The 21,295-nt window shown below is 42.1% G+C and overlaps 1 protein-coding gene across 2 annotated transcripts in view; it reads left to right on the top strand.

Annotated features, from left to right (window-relative positions):
* CILK1 (ciliogenesis associated kinase 1) overlaps positions 1-21,295 on the top strand; it is a 57,627-nt gene that overhangs the window by 21,104 nt on the left and 15,228 nt on the right. For both annotated transcript variants that reach the window (XM_035697354.2, XM_025419035.3), the window contains exons 3-7: positions 2,956-3,010; positions 7,401-7,522; positions 8,529-8,608; positions 18,324-18,456; positions 19,548-19,719. In XM_035697354.2, the coding sequence (XP_035553247.1) occupies positions 2,956-3,010; positions 7,401-7,522; positions 8,529-8,608; positions 18,324-18,456; positions 19,548-19,719 (562 nt within the window). The remainder of the gene's footprint in view (positions 1-2,955; positions 3,011-7,400; positions 7,523-8,528; positions 8,609-18,323; positions 18,457-19,547; positions 19,720-21,295) is intronic.

Raw genomic sequence — 21,295 nt, 5'->3', positions numbered from 1 at the left:
AGGCTTCTGTCAAGGTGGAAGTCACATCATTTTGCTTTTGTAAACTAATACAGAAGGGATATCCTCTCAGATTGCTGTGTTCCAATGGTTAGAAGCAAGTCATTAAAGGAGAGGCCTTATACCAGGCTCTGAATACAAGGAGGTGGGAATCTTCAGGGACCATTTCAGGGCCTGCCTGACACACCACCTATATCCAGTCACTTTCTCAACATCTCCATTTGGATGCCCTGCAGACACTTCAGATTTATTATATCCCAAACTGAGCTTATATTCACCATTCCCTCTCTCTTACCCCAAGCCTATTTTTCCTCCCACGTTCCCTATCTTGATAAATGACACTACCATCTCTTCAAAACCTGCACATCCTTCTGACCTCCCTCTGTATGCCCAGCATTGGCCACCTAGACCTGTAGATTCCAACTTCTATGTATTTATCTGATCCACCTACTTCTCTGTATTCTCCCTGCTAACCTACCATTCAACCCGTTATCTTTTACCACCTTTACCACTAGAATAATTTCCTCTGTAGGATCCTTGGCTTCTATTCCACCCCTCTCCATTCCAATCTGAAAGGATTACTTTAAACACATGAATCTAAAAAAAAATTTAAAAAAATAAAATAAAATAAAAAATAAACACATGAATCTGATTGTCTAAAATCCTTTACACCAAACACTGTGTCCCTGCTGCCCCACTTCATCGCCTGTCCTACTTGACCTCAGTGTGCTGCAAGTTACAGTTCTGTACCCACCACTAGCACCCCCCCATTCTTGCAAATGCACATGGGAGACTCAACCAGGGGACCTTCCGCATAGGTCTGTAGACAGCCCAGACCAGGACTGAGCCCCACTTGTACACCTTGGTGTCATCTCAATAACATGCCCTTTAATGGATTTCCCATCTCTCTGTTCCCAGTTTCCTTGCTCCTTGCCCTGGCTTCCTGGAATCACCTCCCAAATAAACTACCCATACCCAAGTCCTTGCCTCAGGCTCTGCTTTCAGGGGAACCCAAACTATAACAGCTTGCAATATCTTATCAATTTTAGGATCAAGCCCCCAGTTGTTTTTTTCTAAGATTTTATTTATTTATTCATGACAGACACAGAGAGAGAGGGAGAGGCAGAGACACAAGCAGAAGGAGAAGCAGGCCCCATGCAGGGAGCCCGACATGGGACTCGATCCCCGGTCTCCAGGATCACACCCCGGGCTGAAGGCGGTGCTAAACTACTGGGCCACCAGGGCTGCCCAAGCCCCCGGTTTTTTTTTTGTTGTTTTTTTTTTTTTGTTTGTTTGTTTTTAATGTGATCTTCAACTTGCTACATCACTTGGCTGCTCCCTCTTTTCTTCAATCTGATGTCTCACTATCACCCTACCAATGTCATTTCCACCACTTTGGCCTTTTGGCTTCTTGAACTCACCAGATACCTTTCTGCCCCTAGTCTTCACATGATATTCCCTGCCTCCTGCCTCGATGGGCTAAATTCTGCAGAACCTTCAAGTCTTAATAGAAACATCACCTCATTCTAGGAGTGCTCCCTGATACCTCAGACTAAATTAGGTCACTTTGGCGTCTGCTGTCACCATGCCCTATGCCGTTCCTTCCCAGCACTCAACACAAAAAGTGATGATGAATTGCCTGCCTTCCTGCTGCGATGTCAGTTCCACGAGGGATGCCCTTCTCATTGTTGTATCTCTAGTGCCTGACAAAGGCCCTGCCATACAGGAAGGGCTAAACAATATTTGGGTATGCACAAAGGAATTGGTCACTCTACCTGCAGATATGTGACACTGGGGACAGAGTGTGAGAGCGAGGTGGAGAAATGGATATTGGCCTCTTATTAGCCAGCAGTGAGACCTTGGGGAAAATCTTTTGATTTCTCAGTTTCATCATTTCCTCCCTTGTCCCATCTATTTCCTGGGGCTAATGGAAGAGTCCGGTGAGACCATGTGATTACAGTGCAATGAACAATATAACTAGAAACGTGGATTTTTGGTTCACCCATCGAGTTCTCTTTCTCTCCCCTCAGGCTGTAGGCCAGGGTTGGCCACATAGTAGATATTTCAAGCTTTTCAGGCCATATGGTCTCTGTCATAACTCAGTTCTGCTGTTGTGTAAAAGCAGCCATAGGCCATGTAGAAATGAATGAGTGTGGTTGTATTCCAATAAAACTCTTTATGGAAACTGAAACTTGAATTTCATAAAATTATCATCATCATAAGATCATACTCTTCTTTGTTTTCCCCAGGTATTTAATAATATAAATGTCATTCTTAGCTCATGGGCTACACAGAAAGATAGTGAGATAGGGTTGGCCTGTGGGTCATAATTTGCCAACCTCTATACAGGAGGATCTAGAACTGTGTTGTCCAATAGGATAATACGTAACCATATGACATTTAAATTTAAATTTTATTAAAAATTAAGTTCCTATGTTATGCTAGCCATAGTCCAAGTACTCAATATCCATATATGTGTAGTGTAGTGGCTACCATACTAGATACCAAGAGCATTACCATCAATACAGAAAGTTCTGTTGGAGAATTCTAGTCTAGATAAAAAAAAAAGCCTGAGGGATTTGCCTCCAAGGCAAGGTTAGCCAGTTAGTGATAGAGCAAGACAGCAGGGGAGGTTTCCTTGCACTGTACTGCACCACCTCTGCTGGAAAATTTTGCGATGTAGACTTGATCACACTGCCAGATTTTAAAATGAATTGTTTTGGGCAGTATAATGTTTGGTAGAAATTGAAACGAACTTTAAGCACTATTCAAGAGTTTCAGGTCAAAAACATTTGTTTTTGGTTTTGGGTTTCTTTGGTTTCTTTGTTTTTTTGAATTTTTTAGTTAAGTTTTGAATTGTTCCACCCTCCACCTCTCCAGAATGGAAATATTTTAAACAAGAAAGTTTAGCCTGTTACTTGGAATAAGCATGCTATTTGTTTCTTTGTTCTCTTTTAGAATGAAAAGAAAGTTTTATTCCTGGGAGGAATGCATGAACCTTCGGGAGGTTAAGGTATTTATTAATACACTGGGGAATAATTTATATGTAGTTGATTAAAATAGCTTTATACATGCTTAGACATACGGTTGATAGAGTTAGTCATTTTGTTTGAATTGTTACACTGATGCCCACAAAAGGGGGCAAATGACAACATCATATAGTTAATAGCTCAAAGTAGAAGATTGCTCTGCTATTATATTAGTGAATATACTTTTTTTAAACTTTGGTATAGTACTGTTAACTAAACCACAGATTTATTTCAGTCTCAAGCATTTCCCACTAATGCCCTTTCCCTTTCCAAGTGTGATGAAATACACATATAAAATTTACCATATTACGAATTTGTAAATTCACCATTCAGTGGTGTTAAGTACGTTTGTATTGTACGGTCATCACCTCCATCCACCTCCAGAACACTCTTCATCTTACACACCTGAAACTCTGTACCCATAAAACAACAACCATCACCACCACCACCCGCCCCGTGACCCCTCTATCCCTACCCTCAGCAACCGCCATCTACTTTCTATGTCTATGAATTGGACTGTTCCAAGTACTTCATATATGTGGAATCATACAGTATTTCTTCTTTGCGCCTGGCTTATATCACTTTACATCATGCCCTCAAGGTTCCTATCATAGCCTGTGTCAAGAGTTTCCATCCTTTTTAAGATGAAATCTTATTCAGTTGTAGGTATATGCCACGTTTTGTTGATCCATTCATCCATTGATGGACACTTGGGCTGCTCCCACCTTTTGGCTCTTCTGAACCTGCCCATTTCTTTAAGCTCTTCCTTTCTACTGGCTCCTTCTCTTCAGTCTATAAATAAATATATGTGCCCGCCACCCTCCCTGATGAGTTCCAGCCCCCTTCCCGTGGAAGCTTCTACCCCTTGCCTTGCCTAACCTGGCAGACCTTGTCCCAAGCCCTCACTCCCCCACCTGCATTGATTTCCCATGTGGCCGAAGCAGGCATCTGCCTCTGCAGCTCTATGGGAGCCACGCACTCAAAGTCACAAGTTGCCAAGTCCAGTTTGTTTTCTTAGGCATTTTCTTGCCTGCAATGTTGGGTGCTGTCCCCTCCTATGGCTGTGGGACTCTGCTTTTTGCCCCACTGACGTGTGGCTTTCTTGCCTTTCACCAAATGCTCTGTAGTTCTCCCTTTAAATAGCAATGACTTCTCGCATTCTGCCCTTAGCGATTTTCTCCTTTGCTCTGAATCTCCAACGAGTAATTTCATTTACTTTCCTCACTTCAGTGGGCTCATCAAATCTTTTATCCTTCGTAAGCATTAGATCAGGGGTTAACAAATGGCCACATCCCGCTTAAGTGCAATTTTGTTGGAACCCAGCCATGCCCACTTGTTTATGTGTTGCCTATGGCTGATTTCACGCTTTGATGGCAAAGTTGAGTAGTTGAGACAGGGACCATATGACCTAGAAAGTCTAAAATATTTATTCTTTTTCCCTTTAAGAAAAATTTGTTGACACCTACTTTAGGTCCACACATCTACCTGCTTAGTGGATATCAGTGCCTGAACTTTCTAGAATGTCTGCCAGTGCTCCCCCAGTGCTCATAATATATTCTCTCTGTTAATGAACATTCACCCAGTCACCCAGAAACTGCAGGTGGCTTGTGTGACCTTACTTCCTCTGCATCTCATCCACCTTTTGTGCTGCCCCCAGAATAATCCTCGTGACATTCAGCTATTCACACAGTACCTACAATTTACTGAGACACTACTATGAGCCAGGCAGCACATGCACTGTCTTATTTCATCCTCACAACTACCCCATAAGGAAGATGTTAGTATCTTGGACTTGCTGCTGAAAACAGCTGACACCCAGAGACTCAAGCTACTTGCTTGAGGTAAATACAACTCTAAGCCACAAAGCTTGGTTTCAGACCCATGTTTGTCGGGCTTCCATGGCATATACACCTGGCATCCAAACAGTGTCTTCCCTGCCCACTTCCCCCATCAAAGTCTTCTGGATAAGCTTCCTTTTTTTTTTTTTTTTTTTTTGATAAGCTTCCTTTGGAAACAAACTGGGACAGTTCTCATCTCTCAGGCACAGACCATGCCATTTCACTCATGCACCCATACCTAAGAAGGACTTCTCTCCTGACACACCCATTCCCTCCCACTGACTTCATCTAGATGCCACTCTTCCTTCAAATCACATTGTGAATGATACACTCATTGGCCACTCAGAGTTTGCTGATTACTCCTTCTTGAAAACATGTCTAATGTTCCTTGTTGCTGCCATTCTCTTGACCTTAATAAAATCCTTCTCATTCTGTTCTGTGGATTTTGTATTCATGCCCTGTCTTAATTAGGCTATTTGCCTCTTACAGGCGAGGACTGTGTCTCATGCCCCGGGGTACCCTTGAAGAGAAGTACTTTGTAGTTTTGTTTAATCGCTAAGAACCTTCCTCCAAGTGGGGATAAACAGTCCCCATTTGGACTGCTGACCTGAGTCTAATTTGCTATTTGTGCTTCTCAGCTCTGTCCTGCTTCTTCTTCTCGTAAGCCTTTCCTGTGCCAAAAGAAGATGCCTTCTTCCTGTAAAATGAGTCACATGAAATCTCCCACATAAAATTCATCCCTTTTACATTAAGCTAATATAGACTTCACTTGTCCATGAGGCTCACTCAGAAACAAGAACTACGAGCCCTTAGACTTGAGCCAGTGATTCATGCTCACAACATATGTCAGGCCAAATGTGGAAGGTACTGTCTCTGCTCCTTGCCTGAACCCTTCTCTTGAAAAGCTTAAAAACCTACTACCATTTTTCTCTGACTACCCTTGCTCATTCTGCTGTTCATCCACTGGACATCTCAGCGATTGCTGTGATGCATTCTAAGCAAATAGAAAAGATGCCTGCAGGGGTAAATACTTAGAAGTTAAGCAATGTTTTTGTTTGTTACTCATGGAGAACCTGGAATCCAACCTAATTAAAACAAGTAATCAGCCTGGTTGGGTCATTCTTGAAGGATCTGGCCTTCCCTTCCATTGAAGATTTCCTGCCAGAGAAGCTCCTCCTTGGCAGGAGTTTGTCTTTCAGGAAAGAGGCTCCAGAAGAGTTTCATTTTATTGTCATTCACTGACCATTTCCTGTCTGTTCCTGGCCCCTTGAAGTAATTCAATCATATCACAGCAGCATTCCCAAGCTCTGATTCCTTGCTTGGGTGCATTATTACTGAGTATCCTTCTAGATTGGGATATTCATGTTCAGCTTTTTGTCTTCAGCCGTTGCATTTATTTTATAAAAGGAGTGTTCTTTTTAAGGAAATTCAGAGATAAAGAGGGTTTTACAGTGAATTATTGTCTGAGTCACTTCTCTGTGAGGGAAAGGCTTTGGAATTAAAGGGTTCATCCTGCTGGCCAGCGACCCTTTGAGGTTCCTTTGAAGGAGACTGTTAATCAAATTCTGACCATCTGGTGAGCAAAGCAGCAGTTTCTCTGGCTGCTGTACATGAACAGGATCCCTGCTCACGAATACAAAAGTATATTTATCCACCAACAGAACTAATGATGCAAACAGAAAAAAGTTTATACATAGTTGTATTCATGTGGATGTGGCAGGTACAGGGAAACTGCATATGCACAAGGATAAAGAATCAGGTCATGCTCCGTTTCCTGAGCCACCCTCTTGTTTCTCATCACTCGCCTGACTCTTTTGCCTTTGCTGACTTTTGCCTTTGCTGTCCTTTGGAAGCAGAGCTCTTTCTCCCCATCTCACCTCAAGGGGTGCTTTGCAATGAGATAGCTCCTCTTCCTCCTTTCTCTTTTAAAACTCACACTAATGGCTGGGGGATGGGCTAAATGGGTGATGGTATTAAAGAGATCCCTTGTTGGGATGAGTACTGGGTGTTGTTTGTAAGTGATGAATCACTAAATACCACTCCTAAAACCCAATACTACACCATGTATGTTAACTAACTTGAATTTAAATAAAATTTAGAAAAATAAAATTCACATTGTAAGGACTGCTGTGTGCCTCATGGACACACATGAGTCAGATGGAAGTTGAGAGCCTCGGGCTATAAGCCTCTGTCTATTTGAACAATTTCTTGTTCAAAGGGCCTGTGGACTGTTGGCTTGTCATCTCAGCCCCAAGCAGCTGCCTCCTCCGATACTAGAACAATCAAAGCTTTAGCTTCCCATTGGTTCCCTTCTGGCTATTTTCATGGCATGAATTCCATCATCTGGAGGGAGTGCACCCTAGATAGCCCTGGCCCGTTGCCTGGTGCAGGAGGCAGCCAGAAATCCCCGTGATGGTCAAGTACTTCCTCTCTAGTCAGCTAATCGAAATAATTTTTCTACATAAAGTTATTATTTTTCTTTTTCAACAACAGATTTTCTCTAATTTTTTTTGTTTTTCTCTCTTGCTTTTTTCAGTCTTTAAAGAAGCTCAACCATGCCAATGTAGTAAAATTAAAAGAAGTTATCAGGGAGAATGATCATCTTTATTTTATCTTTGAGTACATGAAGGAAAATCTTTACCAGCTCATAAAAGAAAGGTACTGTGTGGTCATCATGATATTAGAAATAAGTATTGCAAAGTGGATATGTTTTCTTTTGGCGATTGTGTATCACCATCCTGATGCTTAGGCTTCACTGTTTAAAGCTGCCCATTAGATGAGGGGCCCAAACCACATTCCTACTTTGGAGGCCTCGTGATAGTTTTCATAGAAGCTACATTCAATGCTGCCGTTTTCATTTTTCAATGGGTTATTCACCCAGAGAAGCTCGGAGATTGAACAGATACTCCACAGCTCTCTATTCCTACAAGGACATATGGGCAGAGCAATTTCAGGTCAGAGTGTGACGGCTTCATTTATTTTGAGAGCTCCATTGAAAACTTGGAGGTTTATTGCATTTCCTTTCCTGCTGCTATGCTCAGGGGCTTGTGTGCTAAGAAGAGGAAACTAACAACCACCTTACCTGCTCTGGTCATTTTGAACTTTGAAAGTGAGTCAGTCACATGGAACCTCATGGTCATATTTTCTTAGTGGCAAGTGAGTGCCATTCACAACTTCTCTCTGAGTGAATTCAGTGAACAAATATGGTCTTCATCGTCACTAACAATAGTGAAGCTGTATGGTCTGCCCAATCAGGGGCAGTGCGGTACTGTCCATCACATTCTATAAGGACTTTGTCTGGAAAACCTCAGATTTTCCCTGTTAAAATGTGTTAAAGTTTTATTTTATATTATGGAGAGAGAAGTTTTTTTATAGGATAGATTGGAGGGCTTGAGGGGGGTGGTGACTATAAAATTTTTAATCTTCTTTGTAACGTAACTGAATATACCAGTAAGCAATACACCAGTGTTTACAAGGTAACTATCTCATATGGACAAATGGTTGTTTTTCTTTGATCTTTATTATCAAAGGCTCTGATCAAATTATGTATGACCAAATATTTTCTTAAATACTTACTATATAACCAGAAGAATAGGAACACAGGGTATTTGTTTTCATATGTAAATCTAGATTTATAACTTTTTTCCTCCTCTGCCCCAAACAGAAATAAGTTGTTCCCTGAATCTGCTATAAGGAATATCATGTATCAGATATTACAAGGACTTGCATTTATTCACAAACACGGTAGGTAATTGGAGTATTGTGCTTTTTAATAGTGAAATGTTGTCGTCACATAGAAGATATAGGTAGCATCAGGCTCTTTTTTGTGACTGCCTCCCAGAAGAGGTTGATGGCTTAAGATGCTGACAGTGGGGTTTGGGATCTATTCTCTTTCATATTGACTTCTGAATTTTTCTCATTATTTATATTTGCATGTTCTTAATCCTTAGGGTTTAACATTAAGCTCATTGGTTATAGATCTAAAAGTTATTACTGCCCATTATCTGGTGTATCAATAAGACACCTCAGATTAGAATTCAGAGAAATTTCACTTATTATGTTTAATCTACTACTACTGCTTTGCTGTGGCTTCTCATTTTCCTGATGTACTAGATTTCAGTTCAAATGCATGCAAAAATGGCCTAACAAAATTGATTCAAAACAGGAAAATAAAATCAATTAAGAATTAGCAAAGAAAAATAAAGACAAAACAATATATGGATATAGCAGAGGTGAAAGTTAATCTGCAAAATGCATGTCAACAAATTCTATTTAAGTCAAAGAAATAGGCTACAGATTTGATTCTGAACTGGCTTTCTGACAATGTGAAATGTGAAACATGACCGGTTGCATCCAACCTAGCTCCCCCACCACAACCCACCTACCACCAGTAAAAACAGTCTGGTTGCCCAAGAGAAGCAGTACTATTCTTGGCTTGGAACTAAGACCTGAGAGGTTTCTCTCATGGATCCTTCTGGAGGAGACAGTATATAATGTGATTTCATGGTAAACAGTGACAGGTTACACTGGGCAGTTTCATGTCATATCCCTCATTCTAGGCCGGTTACATCACCTGATCAGAGAAAGTAATCCCTACTGGGGCCCAGTAGGATTCACTGTAGGAATGGTCTAGGTAGTCCAAGGAGAAATTTAGAATATCTAGAGGAGTGCATGGCCATGAACCCTTTGGGAAATCCTCCAATACTGTTGTCCTTAGCAGAGCTTTTGAAAGGTGTTGAGTTGCAATGACTCTGAGGCTATATTTTCCATCAAACACCTGGGGTATTACTAAACCTCTGCTGCTAACTAGATGCAGACCCACCTTGCGAACACAGAGCCATGAGATGGATATGTCCACCAGTGAAACAGAGAGTCCCATAGGGGGGTCATTCAAAATCACTTTAACTTTATAGACAGATGGGCTAAGCAGTTGCACAAGCAGAAAGCCATTCACCCCCAGCCTAAAGATGTTGTTGCCATTGCAAATATTGCATCAACAGGTGAGTTTCATTACCCAATAAGGAAACTGGGCGGAAGCCCTTTGATAATAGAGTCAGTACAGATTTGACATATTGGCAGTGAGTGGAAAAGACACCGTGCCAAAGCTGGTGGTATGATTAACCTCTAAGTAGCCTCTCAGGGGCTAAATGAAACATAGACAGATAAAGGCTATCTGGGCAAATCCATGTCAGCCTCAGGTACATGCTAAATTATCAGTGAGTAATATGCAAGACTGAGTCCACTTGGGAACCAATTCTAGTAAAAAGTTTTTAGTAAATGGTCAGCCTGATTTCTGTTGGCATCAACAGAGCCTTTGGTCACCAGAATTCACAAGGGATGTTTCATGTGAAACATGAAAAATGGGTATGGTATCTAAGGGATAAATAGGGGGAGAAGGATACTTACTAGATTCAAGAACCCAGCAAAACGAAGTAATGAGAAATCAAAGAGATTCTCGAAAGAGAAAGTCAGTCAGAATGTTTTCACACAGAGATGGTCATAGTGTCTCAGTTCCTTGAGCTGTTTCCTCAGTCCTGGAAACTGAGTAGTGGACCCAAAAGAAAGTTAGTATTCATAGGCTTTCTCTTCTCTTCCTTTGGTTGCTTTTCATGAGACTCTCGGGTATTTCTTGCCAGAAAGGACTTGTAGTCTTTTACCTGGGTCTCTACCTAATCTTATCAAATGAACACACATATTCACACATGTATGTCACATATATGCATACATATCTACATGTATACATGCCCACATACCTGCATATATCCTGCTCCCCCCCAATACATGCACACACCCCCAAACCCACAAATGGCATGTATATGTGTGCACACACAATCCATATTTGCATCCAATAACGTAGCATCCAGATACTGTTGTGACACCACTGCTCTTTGAAACTCTGGACTGTCAGTTTCCCCCCACATGCCTTGGACACTCAGATCATGTATGAAGGCGATACAGGAGAAGGCTCAGGTCATGAAGAAAGTCATAAAAACCTCTGCTTTTACAACCCAGCACTGTTGCTATTACCAAAGATTTTTGTGGGCACTGTTTCCCAGCTGTTAAGTGCCCAGTTGTAATTTGAGTTTAATAACATTTCATCTGTCACCTTACTTAGTTCCTTTCCAATTTCTCAGTTAGAAAGGACAGATGGTATCTGTTCCTTCCAAAGAAGAGCCTGATGTTCAAAGAGGTTTAAAGGCCTGCCAAAGACCCCACTGCAACAAAGTAGTAGAGTGGAGATTAGCTCAGGTATCTGATGCTTTACTAGAAAATCCTGTCATTTCTCAAAGAGAACAAGAAAATAAGAGGTGAACAAAATAGTGATAATAATGGTAGGTGGGAGGGAATCTTAATTTTACAGGTCCTATCCCATTTTTATTGACAAATGATTTTCAGAAACTTTATAATGGTTTTTATATGGTATTGATTTGCCTTTGTTTAAGTGCACATGTAACTCCATACTACCCCTTTCTTCCAGTAATGGAAAAAAAAATCATCTAAAGTACTTCACACACAGATTTGTCTTGTTAGCTTGTTCTTACTGCGAGAAGGTGCATTCTGGCCCTAGGGAGTAGACTCCTTTGAGAGGGGAGAACAGCGCTGCAGGTAGTTGCTATGGCCATAGTTCATGTCACCGAGTACTTTCCCCCCACAGGGAATGAAAACATGACTCCACTTGGTGCTGATTGAGCAATGCCAAAGCATATGTACTTTGCTGGAATTGAATAATTAACGCAAACTGCATTCGTCCTTGACCTGCCCTTAGAAATGTCCAGCTCACACTTACCCGTGCAGGCAGTCAGAAATGCCTCAGATGGCTTGGAGGACAATGTTTTGCCCCAAGAAGTGATTCTCTGCTTCTGTGTTTCACCACTGTCTTGCCGTGCATGACCTTGAGTCACCCCTTGGTCTTTCTGTGTGTTGCTATCCTGTTGGTCTTCTTGATAAAAACATTATAGGTTTCAATTCAGTGAGAACTGTGAAAGTAACAACTTCCATAGCAGGAAGATATACTATATAAAATCATCGTGTTTAAATATTCCCTGGTTATTTCCATATATTTATATCAGGTTCATCATTAGCAGAATGTAGTAGATGGGAGAAAGCCTGCTTTGTGGCTTGATGTTTTCCTTGCCCAAGGGTTGTTAATGAAAAGTAAGCACAACACAGTTTCTGCCAAGATGAAAAAAGAAAATCCCTCTGTTATTTGACTGGCATGGGGTACCCTGAAATGAAATTGAAGGTCTGTTCCCGTCTTCTGGAAACCAAACAGTTTTGAACGGGAAGATTCTTATCTTAATAACACTTTGCTGTTGTGTGGTGTCTGAATGAACCATCTGTAAGGGTTCCATTATGAATCAGAAGCCCAGAGGAAGAAGTAGGCTCATTGTTACAAGCTCCAGTGCACACATCAGCAGAACATGTACCTAGCTAATAATTGGATTGGAGCTTAGCAGCACCTCCTCCTCACAGGTGAAGTGCATGACTAGCTTTGTAGGCATTAATTCTTATATGCAAAAAATGGAGCTGTGTCTGCCTGCCCCCCTATTGGGAGGATAAATGAGAGGATTCATACTACAAATAATGACAAGGTCTTGCAAGGTGCCAGTGTGCCAGGTATGGCTCTAAAACTTTTACAAAACTAACACATTGAATCCTACAAAACAAGCTGTTAAGGTTTTCTTTTTACAGATTGGAAAAGTGAGGCAGAGAGGTTACATGATTTTTCCAGACAGAGAACAGAATTGAGATTTGAGGGCAGCCCCGGGTGGCTCAGCGGTTTAGCACTGCCTTCAGCCCAGGGCATGATCCTGGAGACCTGGGATCGAGTCCCGTGTCAGGCTCCCTGCGTGGAGCCTGCTTCTCCTTCTGCCTGTGCTTCTGCCCCTCTCTCTCTCTCTCTCTCTCTCTCTGTGTGTGTGTCTTTCATTAATAAATAAAATCTTAAAAAAAAAAAGAATTGAGATTTGAAATTGGGCAACCTTATTGGTCTGCACACATAACCATTCTGCTGTATGGCCTCTCATGGAAATTATAATATTTTGTTAAAATAGAGATGAAAAATAAATGTACACAATGTGAGGGTCTTATAGTTTTAATTACGAAGGAATAGAACTTATAAGACTGATAATAACTAATTTAGTAATGAAGAAAAACAGACATATTTATGAATGTTTCCTAGTTACAAAAGGCTTATCCTCAAATACAGTATAACAAACAGCACCTGTCAAACAATATTTGTCAAAATGCCACCTGACAGATACAGTTTTCATTAGTCATTTTTAAGGATCTGTTTTGCAATTCATTTTTTTCCTAGTCTTGTACCTCTGTTTCAGGTCCAGAGTATGATCTATAGAATGTGAATCTACTTATACAGATACATGGGGAACTAGAATCTTCATTCTCCCCAGTTTATGAGTACATCTGTTCTAGTAGGATTAAGGAGGAGTTAGCAGTGAGGGAAAGGATAAAGCTTGACCAATGTGAGGAGGTGGTCTGTGCTCATATCCTGTGGTGGAAGCAAGGTGCAAGATCCAGAGCGTAAGAGTGATACTTGTATCATAGTACAAGTCAGTGTGATAGGATGAACTGAGCAAGGATAAGATGCAAGTTTGTTGAGGTGGGTGTTATAGATGGTGGCAGAGGGAGCTCACGATGGGGCTTGGACAATGGCTAGAGGACAAATGACTCATTTTGAGAGAAAGGCCACATGAGTTTGGAAATAATTTATTTAGCCCAACTAGATGAGAAAGAGGGAGTCTAAGAGGAGAAATAGTGTTGAGAGGTGTTGTACTTGAGAGGACTAGAACCACAAATCAAGATTTAACTATATGAATCTTGAGAGGGCCAGAGTACAGCTCAACAGTACAGTAGCTCTAGCACATTTCTGGTAGGACTATGAATAATTAACCACCCCCCTACCATCACCAACCACTGACTCACTTTTCCCATCTGTTCAATAAGAAAATGATGCTTGCCATTTCTCTTTTTCACTGGTGTGTTTTTAGTGCTCTGAGTTTTTAGGAAGAGAGGCCATGGTCCCACAGTTGATATATTTTCAGGGTCAGAGGAGTCTTCCTGCATGTACTGACAAAAGATCACTCTCTGGTAACTGTTTCTGTCTTTGCACTTTCTTAAGCCAATTCCAAGAGGGAGCTTACAACCAGGCCTTCTGGTTGCTGGAGGGTGTTCTGAGGAACAGAGGGTCCAAGCATGATGACTCAGTTATACTGAGTCTTAGAAACCACCCACTCTGGTGTGTATTGATCATCTTTATTTAATCCATCTGATAATAAGCCATCCAAACTTGTCCACATCAGAAAATTAATTCTCTTGGGATGCCTGGGTGGCTCAGTGGTTTTATCACCTGCCTTTGGCCCAAGGCGTGATCCTGGAGTCCCGGGATCTGGTCCCACATCGGGCTCCCTGCAGGGGGCCTGCTTCTCCTTCTGACTGTGTCTCTGCCTCTCTCTTTCTCTGTGTCTCTCATGAATAAGTAAATAAAGTCGGAAGGAAGGAAGGGAGGGAGGGAGGGAGGAAGGAAGGAAGGAAGGAAGGAATGAAGGAAAGGAAAGAAAGAAGAAAAGAAAGAAAGAAAGAAAGAAAGAAAGAAAGAAAGAAAGAAAGAAAGAAAGAAAGAAAGAGAAAATTCTTCTCTTTTATTTTAAAGGCCACCCTTGACTAATACTGAATTACCTTTCGAATTTCCTGACAGCCTCAGATTTGGTTCTTACTATAATTTAGGTTTAAATTATTATTAATCTGGTTAGGATACTTAAAGCAAGTGGTATGAAGAAGGCCATCAGGTGTATATTGGTATGATGGCAGGATAAAGAATGATGCAATGGAATATATACATATATTTTTAATACACATTTCCATACAAACAAGAATATGTGAATACATGTGCATATGATGTACAAATAGCAAGCTCTCTCTGTTCCTGTCTCTGGTCTAACCCAGGTAGGACTCCTTTGAATTTCTCAATGCCCTGGATTATGGAAAATAGAAGCAGCCTTTGGTGAGAAGAAAGTACTTCCTCTTCTCACTTGTGGCCCTCTTGAATATATATGATCCCCTCTGTACCTTCAGCCCCTGCTTTTTTTAAATTATTTTTTAATTTTTTTAAGATTATTTATTTGAGAGAGAGAGAGCACGTGCACACACACCCTGGTGGGGTGGACAGAAGAAAAGGGAAAGTGAGTCTCAAACAGACTCCACACTGAGCTCGGAGCCCAACACAGGGCTCAATCTCATGACCCTGACATCACGACCTGAGCTGAAACCAAGAGTTGGACACCCAACCAACTGCACCTCTCAGATGGCTCCCTTCAGCCCCTTCTGTGTGCTCTGTAACTATATTTATTTTGTTTATCTTAGCCAGCCATTTGCCTGCAGACCCATCATTATGCCATAATACTATCCATATGGAGTGTGATCTAATACCAAGCTCTGGTGATAAACAGAGTGGAGTATTTTTTTAAAAAAACACTGTTGCTTTTCATGATATATGACATCCAGTGCACATTCAGGTATAACCACATCACAGTCCCCCACCGCTTCCTCTAGAGCAGAGAGGGCTTGGGGGAAATAACCCTGACTAGTAGATTTAGTCCTGCTGGAACCCCCCTCCTCCCACACTGAGGACTTCCTGCTCTGAACCCTCAGTGTCTCCCCCACTACTTCAGGGTCACTGCTCTTCTCACTTCTCAGTTACTAGCTTATGAGCCTTCTTGCCTCCAGGTCTTCTCTCTGTTGCCCCTGCCTGCTGGGCCAAGGTAGATTGGTCAACCATTGAGCTCTTTCATGTTCTCTACAAAACTATTCAAGGCCTTTGTTCGATCAATAAGACTATGTTATGAGACCACTATGCTCCTGCCATGGTGCTAGGCCTTCAGAAGAAATAGAACTGTGGCTTCTACCCTTAAAGTGCTCCATCTAATTAGAGAGAGATGGTCAATATACCTATAAACAGCAGGGTTCTGCTTAAGCTCAGAGAGGAGAGCCTATCATGTCTATCAGGGCAAGAACTATGTCCATCTTGGTTGCTTCTGAATCCACAGAGCCTTGCCCAGTGCCTGGCCTGGATTGGGCCCTCAGTGAACATTTACTGGTAGGACAAATGAGTGAAAAAGGCTAGTGTAATTAGAATGGCTTCCTGGAGGGATACCTGGGTGGCTCAGCGGTTGGGCTTCTTCCTCTGCCTGTGTCTCAGCCTGTCTCCCTCTCTCTCTGGGTCTCTCATGAATAAATAAATAAAATCTTTAAAAAAAAAAAAAAATGGCTTCCTGGAGGAGGAGAAACTTGAATTGGGTCTTGAAGGATGGCAAAGATTGGGACTGACATAGATACAAAGAAACAAACCATGGTCCAGCATTTTGAATGGGAATAGGTAAGATGAATCTGAAGGAAATGAGGAATTCTACCGAATTGAAACATACTTTATACATACTGATGATAAGTATTAGAAAGTTAAGTCTATCTCTTTAGGTAGACTGAAAGGAATTCAAGCTTATTATGTAACTTTAAAGGAGCCATGGAAGGTTGTATGTGTGTGTGTGTGAGACAGTGACAAGGGAATGACAGTGTTTAAATTATCAGGAAGTGTGGGACTCTAGAATAGCCAGGGTGAGGAAGCCCTGCCAGCAAGTGGCAGCATAGAGATAGGTGAGGAGAGCAAAGATTTGGGGGGGAGGAGTGAAAGGGGGCAGGAAGGGTCAATAGGAGATATTTGAGTGAAAAATAGAACACAATCCTATGACTGATTGGGAAGGATCCAATATACAAAGGAAACCAGGATATCTTATCAAAGGTTTGGGAAGGAGAGATGATTTGGGAGAGGATAAAAGTGGTTTGGGACAGGTTGATGGGGGGGAGACGGACATCCAGCTGCTACCCCACTGGAGACATGGGTCCAGAGAAGAGTGGGGTCAGAGATGCAGATCTAAACATTTTCAGCGGGATCCCTGGGTGGCGCAGCGGTTTGGCGCCTGCCTTTGGCCCAGGGCGCGATCCTGGAGACCCGGGATCAAATCCCACGTCGGGCTCCCGGTGCATGGAGCCTGCTTCTCCCTCTGCCTGTGTCTCTGCGCCTCTCTCTCTCTCTGTGACTATCATAAATAAATAAAAATTAAAAAAAAAAATAAAAATAAAAATAAACATTTTCAGCATAGAGGTTGGCAAGGAGCAGTGTAGCTCCTCTGTGATGGCTATTAATTCCTCCCATCATGTGCTGGTTGGGATCTAGCTATCACAACATTGATAATGACAGGACATAACAACACCACCAGCGGCATTCACAATTTCCAGTTTTGGTGTTTCAATGAGATTTAGGGTTATATAGAATGATGTCTATGTCAGTGATACTCTCTACAAGTGGAAGGTTTTAGATTTTCAGAGACATTTATCACTGATCAGTGGGTGTCTGAGCGTACCTGGAAAGTTCACATGTTGAATATCCTGCACGCACCCGCAAAGCTCTGCTGTAGCTGAGACAGGCTTCCCATTTGGTGAGTTGTCTTTGCCTTCTACAATGTATGCTGTGCTGCAGATGTAGCTCTACTTCTTTGTTAGGCAAAGTCATAAGCATTTAACATATGAATATTTGTTGCAACACACCAGAATCTCAGATACAAGTAGGCCATATTCTTAAATAGCTTTGTTCTTTAAACAAAAATTATAATTGTGTTTTTTCTGTGATATAAACTCTCAGAAGTCATAAGACTTTTGTCTTTTGAAATGGTTCTAGTCTCGGATTCTTTCTGGCTAACTAGGGCGGTATAGGCATTATATATATATAATATATATATATATATAATATATATATATATTCCCCCCCCTTGGGTGACTTTTCTTTTTGAAAGTTATCAGCCCATAACTGAGTTTTGATATTTTATTATTTTTTAAGATTTTATTTATTTATTCATGAGAGACACAGAGAGAGAGAGAGAGGCAGAGACACAGGCAGAGGGAGAAGCAGGCTCCATGTAGGGAGCCCGACGTGGGACTCGATCCCGGGATCGAGTGGGATCCCCAGTTTTGATATTTTAAAAGCTGTTTTCTCTCCTGGAAAAGTATGAAGATCAGCTTTTGGATTGTTTTACATTTTGAATTCATCAGTGGAAAATGAAAGAAGTCCTGTGCATGGAGCCTTTGGTATCATTCCAGGGTTCTTTTCAATTTACAGCTATTTATGAAAAAAATACAGGGTGGCTCAGTCAGTTAAGCGTCTGCCTTTGGCTCAGGTCATGGTCCCAGGTTCCTGGGATCCCTGCTTAGCCGAGAGCCTGCTTCTCCCTCTCCCTCTGCCCCTCCCCCCTGCTTATGCATGCTCTTGCTCTCTCTCTCAAATAAATAAATAAAATCTTAAAAAAAAGAAAGAAAGAAAGAAAGAAATACAAGTGTAAAGAGTTATTGCAGAAGCAAACATGAACTTGTATTCCTTCTCCACTCTCTACAGGCTTCTTCCATCGGGACTTAAAGCCTGAGAACCTCCTCTGCATGGGCCCAGAACTTGTGAAAATTGCAGACTTTGGGTTGGCCCGAGAAATCCGATCGAGACCCCCATACACAGACTATGTATCTACCAGATGGTAAATCCTCTTTCCTCAAATCGCACTTCTTTTAAAATATACCATTACACTGAGAATAATATTAATGTCACAAATAATTAACTTTTCACTAAGAGAAGCAGTGCAGTTTGAAACACGTATTTGTAGTTTTGTTGACATTTCACCAGGTTTAAAAGCTTATATGGTAAATCTTTTTAAAAGGAGGCCCAGGGATCCCTGGGTGGCGCAGCGGTTTGGCGCCTGCCTTTGGCCCAGGGCGCGATCCTGGAGACTCGGGATCGAATCCCATGTCGGGCTCCCGGTGCATGGAGCCTGCTTCTCCCTCTGCCTGTGTCTCTGCCTCATTCTCTCTCTCTCTCTGTGTGTGACTATCATAAATAAATAAAAATTAAAAAAAATATATAGGGATCCCTGGGTGGCGCAGCGGTTTAGCGCCTGCCTTTGGCCCAGGGCACGATCCTGGAGACCCGGGATCGAATCCCACATCGGGCTCCCGGTGCATGGAGCCTGCTTCTCCCTCTGCCTCTCTCTCTCTCTCTCTCTCTCTCTGTGTGTGTGTGACTATCATAAGTTAAAAAAATTTTTTTAAAAATAAAAAATATATATAAAAAAAGGAGGCCCATTATGCTTTTCCATGTTATAAATAATATTTTATATACAGCCCTTGCTGAAGACCGCTTCCTAAAAGAGTTGTGTAGAAGATTCTCCAAAGACCTGTTTAAAAACCAGCCAATGACTATTGTCGAAACTTTCAGACCCCAAGAATTTAAGCAGTTGCCCATGACCAAGAAGTAGCCTACAAACAAGTTTTATGTGCTTCTTTCTTCTATTCTCTCTTCTTTTTCCTCAGTCTCACTCTATGTTTCTCAAGGATGCTATACAGAAGAGTCCTGCAGAGAAATGCTCAGTAGAAAATACTGTGAAGTAGAGAAACACTACTTTCTGACAGCAGCCACAGCCTTTGCCAAGCCGTCCAGAGTCCACCTACCACACTGCACTAGAAATATTAGAAATATTAGAAATATAGGTCTCTCCCTGAGAATTAGTGGTAGTATTGCATTTAACTCATAGAGACAGTAACCAGCAGTCCATCTTTGTCTTTGTCTCTCCAGGTACAGGGCCCCAGAAGTGCTCCTGAGATCTACCAACTACAGCTCCCCCATTGACATCTGGGCGGTGGGCTGCATCATGGCAGAAGTGTACACCCTCAGGCCACTCTTTCCCGGGGCCAGTGAAATTGACACCATCTTCAAAATTTGCCAGCTGTTGGGGACACCCAAAAAGGTGATGATACGGAACAAAAGCCTGTGGGCTAAAACCAGCAGCTTCCCCCACTACCTTTCCTGTACCCTGTCCCCCCCTGGCCCTGGGGATCACCAGCTCATCCTGCAGTCTTTCTCTTCACCTTGGTGATCCCTCCCTGCCCTTTTTGCAGACCTAGCGGCCTCATCCCTCCTGCTCTTAAGTACATGCATTACGGCTTCTTGCTTTTCTCTCAGCCACCTCACCTCCCTCACCAGGCTTCTCCATCCTCATGGCTACGACTCCTGCATCCATTCGGAAGTCCTCCTACATGAAATCCCTCCTTGTAACTGCATTCACATGCTTACACTACCTGTGAGATTTTCTCCCAACACCCTCACCGTCCCTGTGGCCTCAACATCTGACACAGATAGTGTTTTGCTTACCCCCAGCTAGCTCCCTTCCCCCATTACCCTGTTTCTGCCTGCACTCCTACCAGAATCCCAGTGCCCTGGCATTGAGGCTAAATTTAAATTTCAGTGCCACCTTCTCTCTCTCCCATCCCCTCTTTCCCCTCATCCAAGCTGCTGGCCACAAATCGTGTTGAAGTTCGCTACCGGGATCTGGCTTGGGAGCCCTGCTGCAGCCAGCACAGGCCAGCCTTGACCATCCCACCTGTGTCTGGGGCATCTTCTCAGCCCACCTGCCCTCAAGCCCTGCCTGCAGCTTATCTTTCTCTCTGCAACCATATTCCTCCAGCTAAACATTAGCCCTGGTACAGTCCTCCCTGCTAAAAATACTTGTTGAGTCCCCATACCCGAGCTTTCTTCACTCTCACTACTTATCGCCCACGTGCTACCTGCACCTGCTTGGTGCAACCTGGGTGGTGCCCCACTTCCCTACTCTGTGCATGCACACTCTGCGTACTTGCGTGAACATCTCACGTGATGTAATTCTACTGTTTTTCCAAAACCTCTCAATAATTTACCTCGTCTATACTATTCTAATCTCCTCTTCATTTCAGCCGTGTTCTGTGTTACTAATATCATTATCCGTGTACATCTCTGTGCCCTGGACCATAGGCTTGTGTTCATTTGTATTTATTTTTCTAGGTCCTAGCACCATTGCTAGTACAAACCAGACCGTCAAAAAATTTTTACATCGTTTGAATAAATCAGGAGTGCTACTGCTACATCTTCAGGATTTTCAGAGTCTCTTGCTGGACTCCCTGTGTCCTCTGGATACCTGTACTTGTACCTCCCTTGTGACCCTCATCATTTTTTTTTCTCTGTATTATTGTGTTTTTACATAAATGTCTTATTTTCTCTTTTTGGACAATAACATCTTTAAGGGCAGGATTTATACTGGATTGTTTTTATATATCCAACACACTAAGCACTCAATAACCATCTGAGTGAATAAATAACATAAGCTATACATAGTGCTACTTAACCTTAAAAAAAGATAAAAGCAATGTAGATAATGTGTTTTGCAAAAAGTGTTGGAACTAGAAGGGACCTTAAAGATTGTTTGCTCTTCATTTTACATCATTACCTCCAGAATTTGGTGGGTATGATGCACGAAGCAGTGGAGAGCTTGAGACTGAGTAGAATAGCTT

The sequence above is a fragment of the Canis lupus genome, chromosome 12 (assembly GCF_003254725.2).
Source record: "Canis lupus dingo isolate Sandy chromosome 12, ASM325472v2, whole genome shotgun sequence".
Lineage (NCBI taxonomy): Eukaryota > Metazoa > Chordata > Mammalia > Carnivora > Canidae > Canis > Canis lupus.
The sequence above is the reverse complement of the archived record's forward strand: the minus strand, read 5'-3'. Positions and strand labels throughout refer to the sequence as shown.